Source organism: Idiotropiscis lumnitzeri, chromosome 5 (genome assembly GCF_059441095.1).
Source record: "Idiotropiscis lumnitzeri isolate Australia: NSW breed Sydney's pygmy pipehorse chromosome 5, RoL_Ilum_1.0, whole genome shotgun sequence".
NCBI lineage: Eukaryota > Metazoa > Chordata > Actinopteri > Syngnathiformes > Syngnathidae > Idiotropiscis > Idiotropiscis lumnitzeri.
In genome coordinates, this window is record NC_142395.1 from 24,417,241 (window position 1) to 24,438,024 (window position 20,784).

Here is a 20,784-nt window from a genome sequence, read left to right on the forward strand (position 1 = left end):
TTGTCGGCATTTTATTCATTTTAATCTGTCTTCCTGCTGTCACAGGGGTGGAGAGGGGTATTCCAATGATTTTTGCTTGAGTCATAATCAAGAATTGTCCTCCCGTTATTGTTAACATTGTTCCACTTTTCAGACATTTTTATTCCTCAATGTACTGTATATGTATAACTTTATTTTGAGTGATTCATCATGACTATTCCTTATCTTGGATCTTTGGAGTTTTTCCGTTTTCTACCTTAAATACTGTAACTTGGATATGCTTTTTTGTGCGTATGCCATGTACATTTCTGTCACTCGAGATTTTGGTAAAAGACATTAGCGTGCACACGTGTCTACATGCGTGTGTGTGTGTGTGTGGGGGGGTGCGCGCGTGTGTGTGTGTGTGTGCCTGTTTCTCCCAAAGCCTTTGCGCGTCATCCCTCACAGTGAATATTCAAGACCTTTCTTCTACCTCTGTAATAAAAGGCTGTGGGGAATATTAGCGTTTAATATTGCATGTGTTCTGTTGACTTGAATCGGCCCCGCTCCATGACGGATGTTCAACTAATCTGCAGAATTTCCACAGTGACATTAAAGTGACAGAAATGCTCAGACATGTGTCAAGATGATCAACGGGAGCCTCGGAAGACACACTCTTATAACTCGCCGAAGCTCAAATACACTCAAACATGCGCCCCCCCCACCCCCCTCTTTCTCACTGTGTCTTTTGATGCTTTCTTACGTGCACTCTGAGTCACACTTAATCTGTCATTCTGTCCCTCCACATCTGATGGATTCCGTCACATCTGAAAACTATACCATGTGTTATATTTCATATCTCACCATACCGTACGTTGCTATAGGCCTGATTTACCAAGATCTCAAATAGTGTGTTGCCTAAATTGCATGTTCATTCCCTTCAAACGATTGTGGGCACTGTTGGCAACAGATGTAGAAGTATAGGGGAATGCCATATTTAAAAAAAAAAAAGGGGAAAATTCAATTTGAAATGATGACACAATAGTGTTAGTGGAAGAAGCAAATATTAGAGCAAAGAAATCTAATTTGGGGGTAGCTATCAACCACATAAAAGCCATGTTTTTGATTGCTTTTACTCTTCCTGAGTGCCCATCCTACGCACAATTGTGTTTTAAACTTGAAACAGGGCCAGCAGGCGTTGAATGGTTGCCCGGGGACAGAACTCCCCAAAAACACCAATTGTCACGGAAATGCAAATTTTTGAAAGAAATTTTGTCGTAGGGGGATTTGTATGACTAGTGAAAAAGTTAACAATCCCTATATAGATTATGGATTAAAAAAAAAAAAAGTTAAATTGGGTCTCCCGAAATGTTCTGAACCAGTGTTTCAATGCCCAGTACTATTGAACAGAAATTCGACGACTGGATGGGATTGAATGTCTGCTCGCTTGCTTGAAGACATTTTAATTCCACACAGTTATCATACTTTCTAATAATCAATTCATTGACTGATAACTGTCCTGAACATTTCCCATTGTGGATACAAAAAGGCGCCAATAACAGCTTCAGTAAACTAGTATAACATAATTATTTAACGTAATTATAATAATAATTACAATTATAATTAAAATTATAATTAGGTTTTATATATAAATGTATAATTAAAATGATAACATATTACAAACATAATAATTTAACATAGCTGACATTTATGTGTGTCGTTTTTCATTTAACCTGCTACTTTTCTGTATGCGTTTGCATCTGTGGGTGATGGATATTGATATGTTGTGACGTTAAGAAGGGATGCCCAGCATCTCTGTTGCAAACATCTGCTTCAACAGCAGATTTGCACCTAGGCAGGGGTTAACCGGGTTAACTTTAGATACACACAAGACGAGTGTGTGTGCACAAACACACACACGCACACACTTGGGGCATGACCTTTCCAGTGGGAGCGTGAAATTGGTCATGGCTTTTAGGATAAGATGAGTTGCCCCAGCAGATTATCGCACACCGATGCTGCGCATGCACGCAGGCACACGCACACACACTTACGTACACACACAGGCGCACAGTTGCTTGTGACAGGCCATCTGAATGTCCACACATCCATTAGAGCAGGCTTCTCACTCAGCAGGTTTTTGCTGAACATTCACAGGGAAAATACGATTTACAGTGTGTTTTCCTCTCCAAACTTCCGTTTTAGCTGTAATCTTGTATGTGCATGAAATGAATTAAGTTGAAATGTAACATTTACAAAAAAATGATTCTCTAAAATACATATTAACCAGCATTCAACCGGAGCGTGTGTATTGCTGTCAAGCCCTCGAGCCAACAACCACGTACAATCATTGACATCTGCTTGGTCCAAACACATCCAATAAGATTCGATAAAATAATCCTTTATTGATCTCCAAGTGGGAAATAATGTGTAGTGGGTAAAGCAGCATGCAGATAAAGTTTACAAAACAAATTTGAACATAAGTATGTAATTAAAATTAGCTACAAAAGCTGTTAAAAAAAAATAAGATGCTAATGGTAAACATAAATGGCTAAATGTGTTCATCAAATGTTTATAATAAACGGCAAGTATGACACCTCAGGTCTATTTCACTATAAACTACAAATTTAATAATAAGCTAATGCCCGTGTGGCGTTCTAATCAAAACCTAGCTCTGCTGTGGTTGTAAGTATTATAGATGAGTTTTGCTTCTGTTCCTCTGATCATCAAAAAAGAACGTACCAATTGTTTTCTTCCTTTTATTTTTTAAAATTCCGCTGCCTAGGTTTTGTTGAAGTCTTTTTTTTTTTTTGGGTGACATTATATTATTATGACTTATTAATACACACACCTTTGTTTTAGAACCCAATTAATTTTTTCAAGTGCATGTTATTAACTTATATTGGTAATAACTTTGTAATCTTTTTTAAAAACTGTAATATGGTATTTCTTTAGCATTGTCCTATTTTATCAGTCGCGTAACAATTCTCCATTTGCAACGACAGTAACAATAACATTCAACGTTATTTGTCGACATCACAATGGGCTGACTCAACAACGTCAAGATGTCAAAAGTGATAGAATTGATCCAATATCAACTTAGAACTGTGGTACTACATTGTCACCTATACTGCTTGCAGAAAACGGAGTGCCATCAAAATCGTTTGATATGAAGAAGAGAATGAACATGTGCAATCTTAACTCCCAAACACCAATCCCTCGACTAATTAGCAGGCTACGAGAGAGCGAGGGTAATGCAACATTGAATAAAAAGAAAGTGGGGGGAAAAAAAAATCCTTCCCCTTTTCATTTGCTATGGTAATATTTCCTGCTCACATACTCCATGTAGCTATGAGAACAAGTTGTTGGGGGACGCCAGAGACGAGGGGGGAGTCTGCACTACGGAGGGAGGTGGGAAAATGAGCAAAACGACTCGGTGAGGAAGGGTGGGAAGGTTGGCGTACTCCGGTTCGAGGAGACGAAAGGGGCATGATAAGGGAAGGATGCATATGTGAGAGACTTGTAAACTGGCTCCATTATCCGCTTGAGCTCCTTCCCAGTGGATGACGCCATGGATGTTTTTGCTCTTTGTCAATCATATATATATTATTATTATTATTATTATATTATTACACCGACAGAAACAGATTACGGTTGTTGTCAACCCGAGCTTAACCAATTTGGTACTAAATTCTTTGGATGAATGCTCAAAATTGTTTGCCAAAGTTTTATATATCTGTGCTTGGTTCTGGCTTGCAGTCAGCACTGACTTGTGCTCCACTTAAAACGGCATTGTCCAAAAAGATTATGAATAATTGATATTCCAGGCGAACGAAGAATTCCAGCCAACTGATTGAGTAATATTCTAGCATTTTATGGATAATTTTTGTTTTAATTACCAATATATTCTCCTACTGTCCTGCCCATTTTGTTAAGCAAAACACAAAGGTATTTATTTACCTCATTTCTGCAACACAACTTTCCTCCTCACCTCACATAATGGGGCCCACCCTACCCCCATTTCCCTCCTCTGTCCTCCCACATTCCCCCTCCTCTGGATGTCATACCTAATAGGTCCAATGCAGGTCTGCATGTGTCACATAAGGCAGGAACTCCTGTGTTTTCTAATACATTTTTAATCCCCCCCCATTTGATGCCCCCCTTGTCCACCATAATTTGTACTGACTGCTGAACAAAATCAAAGGCCTTGTACTTGCTGTTTCTCGCCTCAGCTGCTGCACTCTGCTACAGAAAAATGCATTTTTTATTTTATAACAAGTGCCCCCCCCCCCCTCCTCACCGTGTGCTCCATGCACACCTTGCCACCATGTTTATTTTGACATGAAAGTGTGCCTGTGAGAGAACGCTGGCTGTTGCAAGTCATTCCTCATTAGCGTTCTGATTTCCCTGCGCTGTGAATGAGTTGATTTGCGTGTAAATGCACAGCGGTCCTATTATACAATATACAATATCTCATAGTTATCTGTTCAGTTGTGTATTCTTCTGTTGCGCTTTTGTATTCTGATTAACAAGGCCCGCTGATTTCTGTCTTCATTATTCTCCTCCGCCATTGTGGCTTTTTTTCCCTTTGTTCTTTGAAATGAACTGTATGTCACGGGACTGTTTTTATGCGCTCTGAGAAAAGGCCTTTGTCATTAACACATTATTTTATTTCATGCTGCCTAAAATCTTTATTAGAATGTGGGGTGATTTATTCAAAAACCTTCAGAAAGGCCGTAAAATGACAGTGGTTGGAGCTATTAACTAATTGTTGTCAGGGTTGTGTGTTTGTATAATAAATTTAGTTCAATATGCTTTATGAATTAACTTGGCCAACTATTTTTGAGCACATGAAATTGATGGTTCTCTACAAATGGCTTTAATGCTTCTTCCTGAAGTGTAAATGTCTTCAATTAAAGTTCACAATCTACACTTGGCTTGCATTTAGGAAATTTTAATTCACATAATTTTTTGATTGCTAAATGCATGAATTAATCAATTATATATTCTGTTCAGTGCCAGCACTGCGCCCCCCTCTACAATGACAAACCCTTCCGGCCAGGCGATCAGCTCCAGCCAATGAACTGTCGGCCTTGCCAGTGCCATGGCCACGCCCACTCCTGTCACTACGATGCTTGGGCTGATGACCAACCAACAGAACAATATCTGGGAGGAGGAGGAGTCTGTGACAACTGCATGCACAATACAATGGGTACTGTATTAGCTTCATCCGCCAGAACGGCTCCAATTCAAGTGAAAAGTATTTAACTTACATTTCTTAGCTTTAATGTGATTTACATGTCTTTAGTGGTTTTATGGTACAGATTATTGGAAGCGCCTAGGGCCTTTCTTCAACCTGCTTCTTTATTGAGCTTTTTGTACCTGTCAGTCCTCCATTTTTTTTCTTCTTGCAAAGTCACTTTTACCACTACTGAGACAAATGAAGTTGAAACGTAAATGGTTTATAGACTTAGTGGCTCATCTTGATCTCTAAATGTTTTTTTCTTTGTAGCTAGTCCCTTGATTTCTGGCTTTTGTGCTTTTACACATTTTTGTCCCTGTCTTGATTAGGTAGGAACTGCGAGCTCTGTATAAGAGGCTTTTTCAGGCTGGAGCAGTCAGATCCCACTTCAGTCCATGTGTGCCAGCCCTGTGAATGTCACACTGCTGGAACTGTCAATGGCAGCACTGAGTGTTTCCAGGTAACACATTTATTTGACAAGTGACAATTTCACTTGTCGTGACTGAAAATGCAATTTGGGAATAGGAGTGGAAGTTGAATCAATGTGTATTTTTGCTTTTTGTGCCATTACTTCCCATCACCCTGTATTTCACACCTCCAGGTTGGAGGCCAGTGTCAATGTAAGGCAGCTGTTAAGGGGCGACGTTGCGCCGACTGCTCCGCTGGCTGGTACGGTCTTCAAGCTTCCAATCCCGAGGGCTGCACTCGCTGTAACTGCAGTGACACGGGGACCGTCAGTTCCTCCACGGGAAGTGTTGCCAGTTGCAACCAACATACAGGACAGTGTCAGTGCAAATCCCATGTGACAGGTACGTTCGCTCATCAGCCATTACATTAGGTACACCTGAGTGTTTTAATGAGCAAAGATGTATAGACGTCTACAAATATGCTATGCCATTATTATCATTTGAGTCATCATACTTTTTATTTATTTTTATTTTTTGGGGTGGTGTGCTGTGAGATTTATCCAATGCACAATAGGTGCCTTGGCTAAATAAAGATTGCAAAGGACTGCTTTAATGAATCTTAAACATGAAGTCAACTTGAAAAATTTGTAATACAAGTTAAGCAGTAAAATCCACCAGTTTTTGTATATCTCAGAGGACAGCCATTTTGCCACTTGCTGTTGACTAAAAATGACATCGCAGGTGCTCAGGGCTCATCTTATGACCAATCTTGGCTCAGCTGATGTCATTTTCTACGTCGACAGAAAGAGGCAAAATGGCCGTCCCCAGAGATGGCTTAAAATGCTGCGTAACTCATTTTACATACACAATATTAATAGAATGCCATGTTCAGACTGGTGAAGATTTTTTTCTGGGGTTGACTTCCCCTTTAAGTTTTTCACTGAGGTATTATCTCTTATCTATGACTGCAATTCGACTGCTGGCATTTTGTGTAACTTTTACGGCATATTTTCTCTGAATTCTTTGGTCAAAAGCAACGCAGTCACCGCGTGGGTTGCATGTCTGCCTCGTGGTTCGGACGTTTGGGGTTAAAATCTCATCTTGAGTCTCCTGTGAAGCGTTAGCATGTTTTCCTTGTGCTTGCTCGTGTCTACTCCTGGAACTCTGACTTCCTCGCACGTTATAAAAAACATTCATGTTCGATTAACCGGCTCAATATTTTCAATAAGTTAAAATAGTAACATCAAAGCTAGTTCGTCTTTATGTGCCCTTAGATTGACTGGCGACCAGTCCAGAACAATCTCCTGGGCATTCTTGACACTAATGAGAACAATAGGTGTATAAAATAAATGCATGGTCAAATTTCTAATTGTTCAACGCCAAATACTGAAATGTCAATTAATACATCAACTGTTCCGTCATCGCCCTGTATGTGTGAGCAGGCGAAAGTAGATAAACTGCGTGTGCCCTCAAAATAGGCATGTGTGTGTACACCCTTTCATAAACACACACATCCATAGCCCAAAGTGTCATGCCAGCCAAAATAAACAGGCTTTTCCGCTGGCGGTGCTCGCAGCCGTTGTGCGTCTCTTTGTGATAAATGGTTTCACTCTCTCCCCTGTGTGTCTTTGAAGAGCGCGCTCGTATGAAATGCAAAACCGGCCAGCGCTTCTCAAACTCAACGCATCGTGGTTATTGCTAAGCCTGGCTATCAAGGGCCCCTCGCTTGTGTGTGCGTGTGTGTACAGACGTGATTGTTTGCCGTAAATGTGTGTAATGTCTGTTAAAGTATATGTGAAAGGGGGAGCAAGTGGAATTTTGCTTTGCCGAGCTGTATCAATTTTCTGCAAGTTTTCTTTAGCGCCCATGTGTGTGTGTGAATGCGTTCCATCAAGGACTAAGCTGCTATTTAATTCTCTAATTCAATGCCAAGTTGATTAAAACAAACTGCTGCAGCCCCTTGTATTTACCCCCCTCTCCTTCTTACAAGACCTCGCCTTCCCTTTCTTCTGTCCTTGTTTGTTCGCTCGCTCCCACAGGTATTTTTCAGAAATGAGATTTGATTATGGCAATTTATTACCGCCAAGCTGATACTTTGAGCGGAGCGATGGCAGGCACGCTTCAGAGGGACGCCACTGGAATGTGTACAGGCGGGCACGCTTTCAGACGCGCACACTCTTAGCGTGGTGCCAGGGTGCAGTGTGTACATAATAGTGTTTGAAATGGTGATGCATGAGCCTGTTAACCAGCTGGCTACTGATAAAAGGGCTGGGTCATATCCTGAAAATACACACACCCATATAAAATGGGTAGCACGGTGTCGTGGTTTGCCTGTCTGCCTCGCAGTCGAAAGCTCACAAGTTCGAATCTCGACTCAAGGCTTTCCTATAATATGTGATTTTTGCATTATATGTAGGGACTCTAATTTCTAAGACTCTAATGTGTGTGATATGAATGTTTGTCTATGTGGGCTACATGAGATTGGTGGCCAGTCTAGGGCACTGGTGGGCGGTCAAGGCCTTCAAGGCCTTCGCTGCTGGCCTAACAAAATCAAGAAATCATGATATTATATTTTGATATTTTTGGAGTTTTTGTCCAATCAGAATTGAGCTAGCTTGTGTTGCCAGGCAGATTTCATAATACGAGCAGCGCGCTTTACTCGTCCGAGGTCTTCAGCTACAATTGTGGGGGCCTCTGTTCTGTGTGAGTAAGGGGGCTTTTGCAGTTGATAGGCAGTTGTGATAGCCAATCAGATCACGTGTTGATGACAGTAAGGCCTTCTCACTGACCTTACGCTTCTTGTGATTGGATACTCACTTGTGAGGGGCAGCGCTATGCGGAATCAACACACCCGGAAGTCGTAACTGGCGACCGTTTAAAAATCTAATATATATTCTTGCTTTTTTAAACCACAATGGACGAAGGAGGGAAAAGTGTGGATTTAATTGCAGATACACTTGCAAGGCCATTTTCGAGACAGAGCTTTCCAAAGAAGCTCGGTCATCCAACAATGACTGAAGTGTCTTTCTGTAACTTATTTCTCCAGCCGTGGTGTCATAAATGATGGTGTTATGTGGGATTTTAATTCGAGTCGTACTAAGTGGGACTTCACTGAAGGCCTCTGTGTGAAATACACGGCCCGCCACTGGTCTAGGGTCTCACCACTCACGCCAATGTCATCGTCGCTAACGAAGACAAGTGCTGGATAAAGAGAGATCTTTTCACTCTTTTTTTTAAATTGTTTTGTTTTGTTTTTTTAATACACCAACAAATATATTCCTTTCCTTTTTTCCTTTCTTGCTTTTCTGTTTATTCTGGCCTCTGTTGCTGCTCCAGTCTTCACTTGAAAAAGACTTGAAAATAATGACAAAATAGGATCCATGGACACGGCTTAATGGTTTTGTGATTTAAGATGGTAGCCCTAAATTCTGTAATTATATTGTCATTTTATTGTGAAGGTCCGGTACCACGCAATATATCATGATGCAATTCTTTACATTACCCCCACGCACATACGCATAGTCACAATTTTTTAGTGTGTCTGTACTAGTATGAAATATGATCTATGGCGAGAAAAACTCATATCTATAAAGCCATTAAAGTGGGAGCACTGGGGGGTAATGCCAAGTGTCTGCCGCACACTTTGCAGAACAGGTCGCACACGCGGCCGCAGACACGCGTGTGCGTCCCACTGCAATTGCACTAATATACAATGCGTGCACACGCACACACCCTCATTCACACCCACCACATATGAACACAGGCTCGTTCCTAAACGGCTGTGGGGACCGTGTTGCCCCCAGGCATCCATTTAGGGACAGATTGCCTGTCATGGAATACGTATGGCATATTCAAATAAGCACTGCTCACTCATACCACATATCACACTTTAACTAGCCCGGTTGTATTGCTTCGCTAAAACCTCGTCCGGAATGATCCAGTTCTCTGTTAGTGTTATTAGATCGTTTACACAATCAAAAAAAAAAAAAAATTGGGAAGACTTGAAAATGATGAAAGATGTTGACACTATATTGTGAACATTGAGTGCACACTCTACTTTGAGACCCGTTCTCTCTGTGCTGTTGTGTTTGCAAGATCGTGAGAGATGAGGAAATTACTGAAATATAATATTAAACTTCATTACATATTTTTTTTTAGTTCTGTATATTGTATGACGAAAGGCATGCAAGTTTATTTTCAAAGCAACCAAAATAAATCAGTTAAAAGCAAAATGACGATCTATGCTTTTTTTGTTTTATTATATATTGGCAATGAAATATTTCACGACCAAATATAATTTTATCTTTACTTCAGCATTTCAGAGAAGACACGTTTTCTCATTGTCTCATAAGTACGTCCGATTGCATCTTGAGATGTCAAAAGGACCTCACCTCTTATTGTTTCAACACAAAAAAGGATAGTAGATCGTAACGGAGTGTATTTTTAGGTCCCTCCATCCATCTCTGTATCCCTCCACCCCCCCCTCCATTTTTTGTAGTTCCTTAATTTATTTATTTTCCTGCTCAGTGAAATTAAGTGTTTGGCCTTAGGTAAGTGATCCATCATATGTAGAGGGCCCGGCCCTAATGATGGCAGTTTTATACACTCAACCACCATTTCTCTTGCCCTCACACGTTCCCTCATATATGCATGCACAAGTGATTCAAATCAATCAGCAACTGAGCTACTTTGTTGTTTTTCTTCTGATTGACACTTTTACAAAATAGGCCTAGTTGGTGCCCCTGTCGTCATGTCGCTCCATCCTTCTGCTCTCCTCACAGGTGTGTCTTGTGATGGTTGTGAATTTGGTTATTGGAACCTATCGCACACAGACGGCTGCGTGCCGTGTAATTGTGACCCCTCGGGGTCCTTCAGCCCGTTCTGCGAGCCTGAGGGGGGCCAGTGCGAGTGTAAGCCCGGTGTGGGAGGCCAGCGCTGTGATTCATGTGGCCCTGGTTTGACTGGCTTGAGGCTGGAGGGAGTCTGCACCCCCTGCAACTGCTCAAAAGAAGGAACCGTACCTGGGACGGACTGTGATCCTCACGCAGGGCAGTGTGTGTGCAAGGCAAGTTAACATGTTTTCATTGTTCATTATTAATTATGTCACGCAGTGTTGCCAAAATCAGCATGTTGAACAATCAAAAAGTCACAGCAGGGCACCGGTTTATCTCAATTAGGTTATTGTAAAAATAAAAAAAAAAGTTTGAATTTAGAAAACCGAAAGTGCTTTATTTCTTTGTATCATTTCCCACGGTCGCATGTCCAAGCTCTCGATTGGTATCTGTTCAGCCCCAACATGACGAATAGCCAGAAACCGCTTCACAGTCAGCAGGATCGGAGATAAGAATAGAAACAAGCTTATCATAGTCTTATGGTTGCCACACATGTTGACACGTTGCTATCGTGTTTTTACGTGAGATTTCATCTTCCTTTTGTTTCTCTCCTTTTAGGAACACGTGGAAGGCCATCTTTGTGACGCTTGTCGTCACGGTTACCATAGCTTGGAGCGCCGAAACTCCCTGGGCTGTCTGCCGTGTACATGTGACATTAACGGCACCGTGCCAGAGAGAGCATGTGATGTACAGACTGGACAGTGCCCGTGCAGGGACGGGGTGGACGGGATGCAGTGCACCAACTGTGCCCCCAACTACTTTAACATGAGTTCTGATGTCCAGAGTAAGAAAATCCATTTGTGATTTTAGGATTTGTGAAAAAAAAAAATGACTATATCACTGAATATTGTTTGACTGTGTCCTCTCAGATGGGTCATTCCAGGGCTGCGCGCCATGTTCATGTGACCCGAAAGGAACGGTGGCTGGCTCCGTGTGTGATAGCGCTACAGGACAGTGTGTGTGCACGCCAACGCGCTATGGAAAAGACTGCAGCACATGTCGACCAGGTGGATGCGTTCGGGAGATAAATTGATGCATCGTACTCTGATTTGAAACACTAATGTTATTTATTTTTTCATTTTTTATTTCTCTTCAGGTTTTTACCTTTCTCAAGATCGGAGTATGTGTTTGGAGTGTGACTGCCATCCCATGGGCGCGGTACAGCGCAAGTGTGAAAGCCAAACTGGCCAATGTATGTGCGCCCATCCCTCCGTGGGAGGGCGACGCTGCGATCATTGTCGGGAGTCTTTCTTTGGATTCAACCCCGGTCTGGGAAGGTAGATTAAAAAACACTTACGTTTCTTGTGGTTTAGTCAAGTCAAGTCAAATGAATTTATATAACCCTGAATCACAAGAGAGTCTCAATGGGCTTCACATGCCCACAGTCGACATCCCATAATCTTAACACCCAAGGAGTGCTAGGGAAAAACTCAAAAACCTCATCTGGGGAAAATCGAGAAACCTTGAGAAGGGACCACAGATGGGGGAATCATATTATTTATTTTGTATATGTTTGTGAGTGTGAAAGTGTGATGTAGTTGGCCCTGCGATCACCCAGTGCCCTGACCCAGTGAGGGTAACACCACACTGGTGACCTAGACACATACTGTAAACTGTTCATCACATGTGCACGCACACTGACGCAGAATACAGTTTTTCAGAGTTAATGACGTTCACTGGAAAGACAGCAAACTCAATATGATGTGATATTTGTGAGGGTTTTTTTCAACGGGTTTTTATGAGTTATAAATAATGCAATGTAGTACCATTACTGATGCCAAATTTGGTTGTTTTTACTGACTTTTATTTATTTTTTTAATTGCATTATCAGACTTCTAGTTTTTTAGTAATGATACATATTTCGATCTTGTTCAACACCTTTGATTAACACCCTCCCTCTGCTCATCCAGATGCCAACCATGTGCATGTGACCCGGCGGGCAGTATCCATGGCTCCTGTGATTCCGATTCAGGAGCGTGTGAGTGTAAATTGTTGGTTACTGGGGACAAATGTGATGCATGTCAACACGGAGCAAGCTTTTTACGTGCGGAGAACGTCTATGGCTGCAGTAAAGGTCTGGCATCCAATACACACACACATGCATAGACACACATACTGATTTCAGATTTTTTTTGTCACAGTTACCTGTTGTTGTCTATTAAATTTGATCCGACGCTCTTTTTTTTTGTGTCCTCGCAGCCCCATCTCAGCAACCTGCCCCTGTAGCTTTTGCTCTCAGCTTTTCTTCTATTAATCTAACTTGGCATCAGCCTGACTCCCCAAACTCAAACATACTCAACTACACTCTCATGAGGGACGGGCTACCTGTGCACAGCATACAGCGTGGCTTTCCTTTCAGTAAGTTGCACACTGGATTGTGCCCTTCTCAATTTCCAGTCATTTTTAAAGTCCTAACTCTCTCATGTCATCTTTCTTAAGGAACCGAATCATTCGCAGACGTCAGCCTGTCTCCTTACACCAACTATTCCTACTCGCTAATTACAGCAAATCTAGCCGGTGAGACAGTTAGTGCAACTTCTTACTACCAAACTTTAGGTGCACCGCCAGAATTTGATCAGCTCCATTTAAACATTGTGGGACGACCCGGCCCCACCAGTGTCAGCTTTCGCTGGAGCGCTCCACTGAATCACACAGGCCCAGTCGAGAGGTAAGGACGGGCCGTTTGTCCCACCACTTTTGTTCATATTGTCATCCCTTCAAGAAAGTGGAGTGAAGTTCGAAGAAAGGAATTCAGAAACCTTTTTTTTTTTTTTTTTTTCTCTCCCACAGGTTTGTGTTGTCCTCCACAGAATCTTCCAGCGGCGCACAGCCTGTCATCCACTACACAGGTTTATTGACTGAGGCAGTGGCAAGCGGCCTAAAAGCCTTCACCCAGTACACCGTCACTCTAGAGGTGGTTCAGAAAACAGCTACTTTAAAAAAAAAAAAAAAATCCTTTTATGGGTTTATCAAGGATTTTTGCTCTAAATGAGATATTTCCTCCCCTCTTCAAAAGGCATGTTCATCCGGAGGCTGCACTTCCACTTCACCTTTGTCACTTCTGACAGCCGCCGCCCCCCCACGAAACCAATCACCTCCCAAGGTCACTGCCACTGGACCTCACACCCTGTTCGCTTCATGGGAGCCCCCCGCTCAGCCAAACGGTGCGTCATCTTGAACGAAACTACACAACTGTAAACTTTCACGACTGCCTCATGTACTGTTGTGATGCTATAGCGGTGACACAATCTCTCCATAAACGGACAGACTCTAAAAGCGTCTTTAACCTGAGGCAGAACCCACTTGGGATGGGCGGGATAAAGCTTGTGGAACTTTCTTCATTTACTCCATCTACTTGTCTAATTCACACCGACAAGTTTATGTAGTGTAGTCTGGAGGCTATGACGGCATAATGAATTTCACCCCAGCAATCCAATGTAGGTAACATTTTTATTCCTGTATAGCACAGGTGTCAAACTCCAGGCCCGGGGGCCAGATCTGGCCTGCAGCCTCATTTTATGCGGCCCGTGAATTGCAAATCATGTGCGTGAACATCCTGCTTCTAGCACATTTTATTAACTTTTAGCAACATTGTTATATGAGATATTGCCATTTATTTGTCACCAATCATCTTCTTTTTTAAAATAAATTGAAAAATTGTTGAACAAACAATTACTTAGAGAGAATGTAACTTTGTGCATGTTGAACTGTTTTAATAGGATAAAATTCATATTTGTAAGATTGGCAGGTAAAAGTTTCCTTTTATTCGCTGACATGCTCATTATTCCCGTCAAGAATGACTAAGCTGTGTTTGTCACGCAAGTCTTACTAGTTACACTCCCACCCGCTCCGTTTAACAGGAATACACAGAAGTGCAAGTGCCTTTTCTAAATCCGCCGGGCTTTGTGGTGGCTCTGAGGCTCAGTGTCATACAAAGACAGGCTTTTTCACGCCGTGCGTGTCAGTGTGTTCTCAGTCTTTCTCTGTTAATCTTTGTCATATATCACAGCTAGTAACGTGTGCGCTCCGGGCTCCCCTCAGCTTCATTTTGGCCCCTTCATCAGCGCAGTTTATTAAGACTTATCCCCAAGCCTTTTCGTGGTGTTCTTCTTGACTGGAGTCAAATGTCAAAGCAGAGTTGGGGTTAAAAGGTTGTCAAGTCACTTTATAAATCGCCGTTCAGTTTATTTGTACAGTATATATCTCGGCTTTATTTTGTCCCACTGTCTTTCAATGTATTAGCACTATCATTATATTTGTATGCTCTACTCATTCTAAACTGGCTCTGCCTTTTCCCAATTGGAACAACACTTTTTATTTTTATTTTTTTTTTAAGAGTAGGTGAGATAGAACAAGTGCATGTTTACTAGTGATAGACCGATATGTTTTTTTCGGGGCCAAAATAAACCAGCTTTTAATTAACGGCCTTGAAAGTTAAAAAAAGGCTCATACCGATAATCGGCCCGGCCGATAATGTTTACTCTTTGAATGTAAAGCAGGACTCGTCAGTAGAGGCCCTCACTGTGACACAAAATATCAGTATTTGTTTATTTAAAAAAAAAAAAAAAAGTTCTAATTTCAGTTTGCTGCATTTGTTTCATGATGACATATAATAAATTGGAAGTAAAGTGTTGGGGAAAAGTATGCCATTTAGAAAGTGTAATCTGAAAACAGTGCACAGTATTTGAGAAGAATTATTACCATAATGAGAGTTATTATGCTGTGATTGATAATCTTATAACGTGTCAGTGATTTCTGTGGGTGCAAGAGTTACCAGCACATAGCCATGGCGAAAGGGGAAAAAAAATGATTCCGTCAGGGATGGTTAAGTATTCAGCAATAAAGTGTCTAGACAGGTTCAGGGTGCGGGGCAGTTATCCACAGGCTGCTTTTGAAGAGAAATAAAGTTCATGTTCATGCAACGTTACTCCCAACATGCTCCCCACCTACCTCACATCTGGCCCGCACTGTTAAAAGCCTGTTACAGGTTCAAGCCAGAACCTGATGATGCAAAGCATTTTTTATACTGCATACTACATTCAATCAATCAATAATAATGACTGCATTTTTTTTTTCATTGTGTCCCTAATGACGTGCATATGTTTTTTCGTGATGTAATTGCATTGGAAGTTCTCAAAGCCAGGAGTGACGACGTGTCCGTCAGTGTCGTTCCATCTCCTGTGTATACGATGGATCACTTTTAATCTACTGCACATAACTTTTTAACTGCTTCTCGACAGGCGTTATCACAAGGTATGAGCTGTTTTTACGAGGGCCGGTGGAGCCTCACAGCCTGTCAAGTCGGACTGGTGAAAAGAGAGTATTTGTCAGCACTGGATGGCTGGATCCAAGCACCCCGTTTCAAGCGCAGCTAAAGAACAGGAGCACGGCTTTGCCACCTGAGAGCAGCACCGTTGTGGCCGGTCTGCAGGCCTTCTCTGCCTATCAGATGAGAGTCGTGAGCATCAATATGGCAGGTGATGTCACATCAGGGTGGACCACTGCACGCACAATGGAGGGAGGTTTGTATGCCACTCTACTTTTCTCGCACTTGTTTCCATTCCCAATTTTATTACCCTCAGCACAATATTTGTATTTATTGCTGCATAAATCCAAAGTAAGATGAGGTCAACGTGAAATGGTGGGGGAGGGAGAGAGGGAGAGGGAAGGGGAGGGAGAGAGGGAGAGAGAGAGGGAGAGAGAGAGAGATTATATTATATATATTACATATTTTTTTCACACAATTTTCACTGTCATGGTCTCTTTTTCATGCTATACCACCTTTTTTTTTTAACTCTTTAAACATTGAAATTAAAAATATGCTACACGAATAGTTTCAGCGCATCTCTAACATTCAGTCGTTACCTGTGTTTGGCTGTGGCAACATTTTCTAACTCAGTACACTTGTAATGAAATGGAACGTGGTAAAAAAAGATCCGGTTTCAACAGATGCAATAAAATCTGAATTTTATTTAAAAATAACACAACAGACTGTTAGCCATAATGTGAGCGAGAACGAGTGAAATGAGGGAAGAAATGAAAAGTGTGCGTGGGGGTGTGGGTGTGCGTGTGTGTGTGTGCAATGTGCATGTGTGCTTTCTTAGGGGGGGTACTCATTAAGGTATTTGAATTTCAAAGAGATGATATGGCTCATTAAGACTAAGCGATTGCCCCCAACATCACTGTGGGCGACGTGTCTGGGTAATAAGCATATGATAACATCATTTAAATGTTGGGTGTGCGTCAGTGAATTTGCACGCACGTGTATACATGCTATGCTACGTTCGAAAACCACATTGTGACTGTGTTTCGCGCGACGAGTATCAGTAGTACAGATCAGCAGTCTGGAGCTGCTTAACAAGTGGGCTGATGGAACAATATCTTTAGTTCCAGAGTTGATGGCTCCTCCAGATGTGACTGCGCTGTCCTCCACCAGTCTTCAAGTCACATGGAATACTTCTGAAGGTCATGGGGTCATTGCCAGAGGGCAGGTCATAGAATATCATGTCAATTTGCTGACTGAACAGAACAACAACACCTATGCTCCTCCAGTTGTCAGCCAGGTTAGTGTCATATGTTCTTCTTTATGTAATGGTGGGAAGGTCTTTACATGAAATTGTTGTGCCTTTTTCTCAGGTCCTGCAGCGGTTTGGACCCTCAGCCCAGCCGCTTTATATAGCAAAAGGGTTGAAGCCTTACCACGTGTACAACTTTACTGTGACATTGTGCACTAAGAAAGGCTGCATTACCAGTCTTGCCAGATCTGGTCATACGCAACCAGCAGGTAACACCTAATCTGTTTTTCCAAGACTATTTAATTTAACTGATCAGGCAGTCGCTTTATCTGTCTTTGATTCCGCATCATTGAGAGCGTTGAGGCATTATATTTGACATTTGTAGCCCAAGTGTAAGAGCCTAAAAATATATTTTAGATTTTCGAACGGTCGCCAGTTTACGACTCTTGGGGGTCTTGATTCCGCAAAGCGCTTCCCCCCACGAGTGAATATCCAGTCACAAAACTCATTATTCACCTTCAACGTAAGGCTAGCGAGAAGTCCTTGCTGCTCTTTGTCACACAGAACAGACACCCACATGATTGTGGCTGAAGGCCTCGGACGAAGAGTGCGTTTCTGGTATTGTGAAATCTGCCTGGCAACACGACCTAACTGAATTCTGATTGGATAATAACTCCCACCTAAAAATACAACACTAGGAAAAATATGACATCATTGTGAAGAATATGATAATGATTTAGTGATTGTTAGGTCAGAAGAGAAGGGCTTGACCGCCCACCACTGGAGAAATATTTATTACTCAAATAATGACATTGAATGTTGTCATGTCCGTGCAATGAGATCCCTAGCTGATAACAAAAATCCATCCCAGAGAGAAGATGGAAAAGCACCAATTTGTTGACGCAATCATATTCATTACATTTAGTTTAACGGGATAAGCAAAATAATTGGGGCTAATTCAAGTATATTCAAGAATCAAAGAACATAAGTCTTTCAAGTCTTTCATATTTGGTGATTTTGCATTAATTCCATGCTATTATTCAAGTCAATATCTGTTACAAGCTTCACCAAAAATAGTAGTTGAAAAATGCGATTAATCGCAATTAATCATGGATTTTTTTTTTTTTAGATTATTTTGTTTAACATGTAATCACTTGACACCACTCGAAATAATGCTTGACGTTCACCTAAAACAAACTGACAAAATGTATGAATGAATTGTACGTTTAATTTTAATATACTCCTTAAAAAAATAATTACATCCATGTTTTTTTAAACTTTTTTGCCATTTTCACTAAATCCATTTGTCACTTTTGTCTTGGGGAAAAAAAAATGGAACGCGAGTGTGTGCGTGCACATGTGTGTCATTCTTATTTACTGTTGATCCTTCCTCATACTTTTCCCATCTGTTCACTCGTGGACACTACTCTTACTCCTCATTATACTTTTTTTGTTGTTTTGTTTATCGTTTTGGGTGAGTAGACAATGGATGGTTGATGCGGACAAAAACAAGCTTTCATCTATAAATAGTAGCTGAGGGATTTCAGCTTTTGAACGTCGTCTTAACAGCTACATCTGTCGACGTCGCAATATTTTCCGTCCATTCAATTCTTAAAAAGTCCTTCCTGTGCTTATGATGATGAATGATCCGTCATATTGTAATCGGTGGACTTTTTAAATGTATTTTTAATGGCTACATCTGTTGACACAGCCACAATGTTTGCTTTCAGCGATTCCAAAGACTTCTCTTGACTGTAATACAGTACAATACAATATGGCTTATTGTACCCAGTTGACTTTTTGAATGTATTTTTAACAGCCACATCTGTTGCCTCCATTTTGTTTCATCCAACGCCAAAGATGTCCCTTGTTTCAACTCGAAGAAATGATAGCGACATATGCCGTTTTGCCAGTTTTTTTTTTTTGTATCTAAAACAATTTGCATAGCATGTGTTACACTGTGTATCACTTTATTCTTGCTAGTTTAAAACTGCAATCACGAGACTCCTCGAGAAATGTCGATATTTGGATTCCAAAACTGTATAGTCATTTGTCTATTTGTATCATCATGTTTTTTTTAACTATAAAAGTTATATGCATCTTCTTAGTCATTTCTTAAATACATTGAATATATAATGTCTATACTGCTGATTTTTGCGACGTCAAAAAATGAGACCACTATAAATCATTAAACATTTTCCGCCTTTATTGTAGCCTGCAATGTTTGCAATACAGCTGGAAGAGAATGAGTAAAAAAATAACACTAACTCGGATAATACGTACAGTGTACACGTTATCAAAAATGGGGATGCAGCTGTTTTCTCAATTAACCAATGACATTCAAACTCATGTCAAATTGCACACTCCTGACACCTTTAAAGTTTACTTGACGTTATCCCAATTGAGGTTTTATAAAAAAAATTAAAAAAAACAATCACCGAGCTGGTCACAAGATGGCACAATTATCAAATAACTCGTTTACTTCCCGGATATATTTTTGTCTTTTTTACCTGAGTATGGACTTAAGTATTCTCAAGCATTTTTGACTATGTTGAACAATGTTTGCTATGCAAAGTAAAAAATGTGAATATGATTTTTTTTTTCGTAACAATGAATGCTTTCAAAAATGCAATACATAAAATGACAAATACTGTAAAAAAGAAAAACGTAGTTGAAACCTTTTCAAAGTTGTTTCACTGAAGCACTGTGATTTATGTGCCCCATCTGCATGCCACTATCAAGTAAAGCGTGGCGCTATTAACAGTTGCATAGATCTTTATTTGTTTTTCAGACATTTACATAACTTTAAAATTATATAATTGTAGCCAATTCACTGGGGTTTTCCATGACACTGTTAAGCTTCCAACATTTCGTAATTTCCAAAAACTAAATTTCTCTTAGAGGAAATAATGCGACGTGAATTGTTTTGTCATTAAACCTTTATGGGCGCTTAAGTCATTGTTTTAAGTAATGCTAAGGTAGCGAGCGCATACTTTTGCAGCAAGTTTCATTTTTGGTTCCGTTGGTATATATTATCTTTTCCATCTCTGGTACGCTTCTGTGCTGCCATTACCAAAAAAAAAAAAACATAGGAAAGGCAAACGCCTCTGTTGTTATTATTTTTCTTGGACTTTGGTTGTACTTGCTATAAAATAATATTGTCTTGCTTCAAATGGGAACCTCTTGCAAAATTTAGCCAAAGAGTCTTTTAATCTTGTTAACATAATCAAATGTAGCATCATGATGTGTACTGAAGGAAACTCTACGGAGAAATTCCGCCAAACGCATTAAGTGGTACATTAAGCGGTTCTGCTAGTAAGGTGCACTTGAGTGTGTTACTGATGCACTAATAAATCTAGCATACATATGACCGGGCCATTAGAGGCTGCTACCATCTGTTGTAAGTGAGCAGGCAGCATCTGCAAAACCAGCAGAGCTACAAGGAAGCACATGACCAAACATTAGCGCGCACACTGAGACAGATGCAAAATGTCCATATGTGTTGAGGCAGTCGCAATTGTTTCCATGTGCGCATCTCTCTGGGAAGTTATCGATCACGACGTAAAGTGAGTGGCTAATCAGGAGCTGATGGTGATGTTTTATGTATTCTACATCCATAAAGACTTGTTCTACAAGACACACACACACAGAGGGACTTGCACACATACACACTCACGCTGTAGCACCACTCAACAGAACAGGGACTTTATTGATTTACGCATAATTGGCCTTAGGCCCTTCTTTGAGGGGAGAAATATGCATGGCGAGGG

At 41.0% G+C, this 20,784-nt stretch overlaps 1 protein-coding gene across 2 annotated transcripts in view; it reads left to right on the forward strand.

The window, feature by feature from the left end:
• The window catches only part of ush2a (Usher syndrome 2A (autosomal recessive, mild)), a 158,542-nt gene that overhangs the window by 23,293 nt on the left and 114,465 nt on the right, over positions 1–20,784 (forward strand). For both annotated transcript variants that reach the window (XM_088296343.1, XM_088296344.1), the window contains exons 13-27: positions 4,975–5,170; positions 5,530–5,660; positions 5,802–6,009; positions 10,389–10,672; positions 11,058–11,283; positions 11,369–11,506; positions 11,596–11,776; positions 12,410–12,573; positions 12,699–12,857; positions 12,939–13,167; positions 13,290–13,413; positions 13,516–13,663; positions 15,740–16,021; positions 16,887–17,062; positions 17,136–17,283. In XM_088296343.1, the coding sequence (XP_088152469.1) occupies positions 4,975–5,170; positions 5,530–5,660; positions 5,802–6,009; positions 10,389–10,672; positions 11,058–11,283; positions 11,369–11,506; positions 11,596–11,776; positions 12,410–12,573; positions 12,699–12,857; positions 12,939–13,167; positions 13,290–13,413; positions 13,516–13,663; positions 15,740–16,021; positions 16,887–17,062; positions 17,136–17,283 (2,794 nt within the window). The remainder of the gene's footprint in view (positions 1–4,974; positions 5,171–5,529; positions 5,661–5,801; positions 6,010–10,388; positions 10,673–11,057; positions 11,284–11,368; positions 11,507–11,595; positions 11,777–12,409; positions 12,574–12,698; positions 12,858–12,938; positions 13,168–13,289; positions 13,414–13,515; positions 13,664–15,739; positions 16,022–16,886; positions 17,063–17,135; positions 17,284–20,784) is intronic.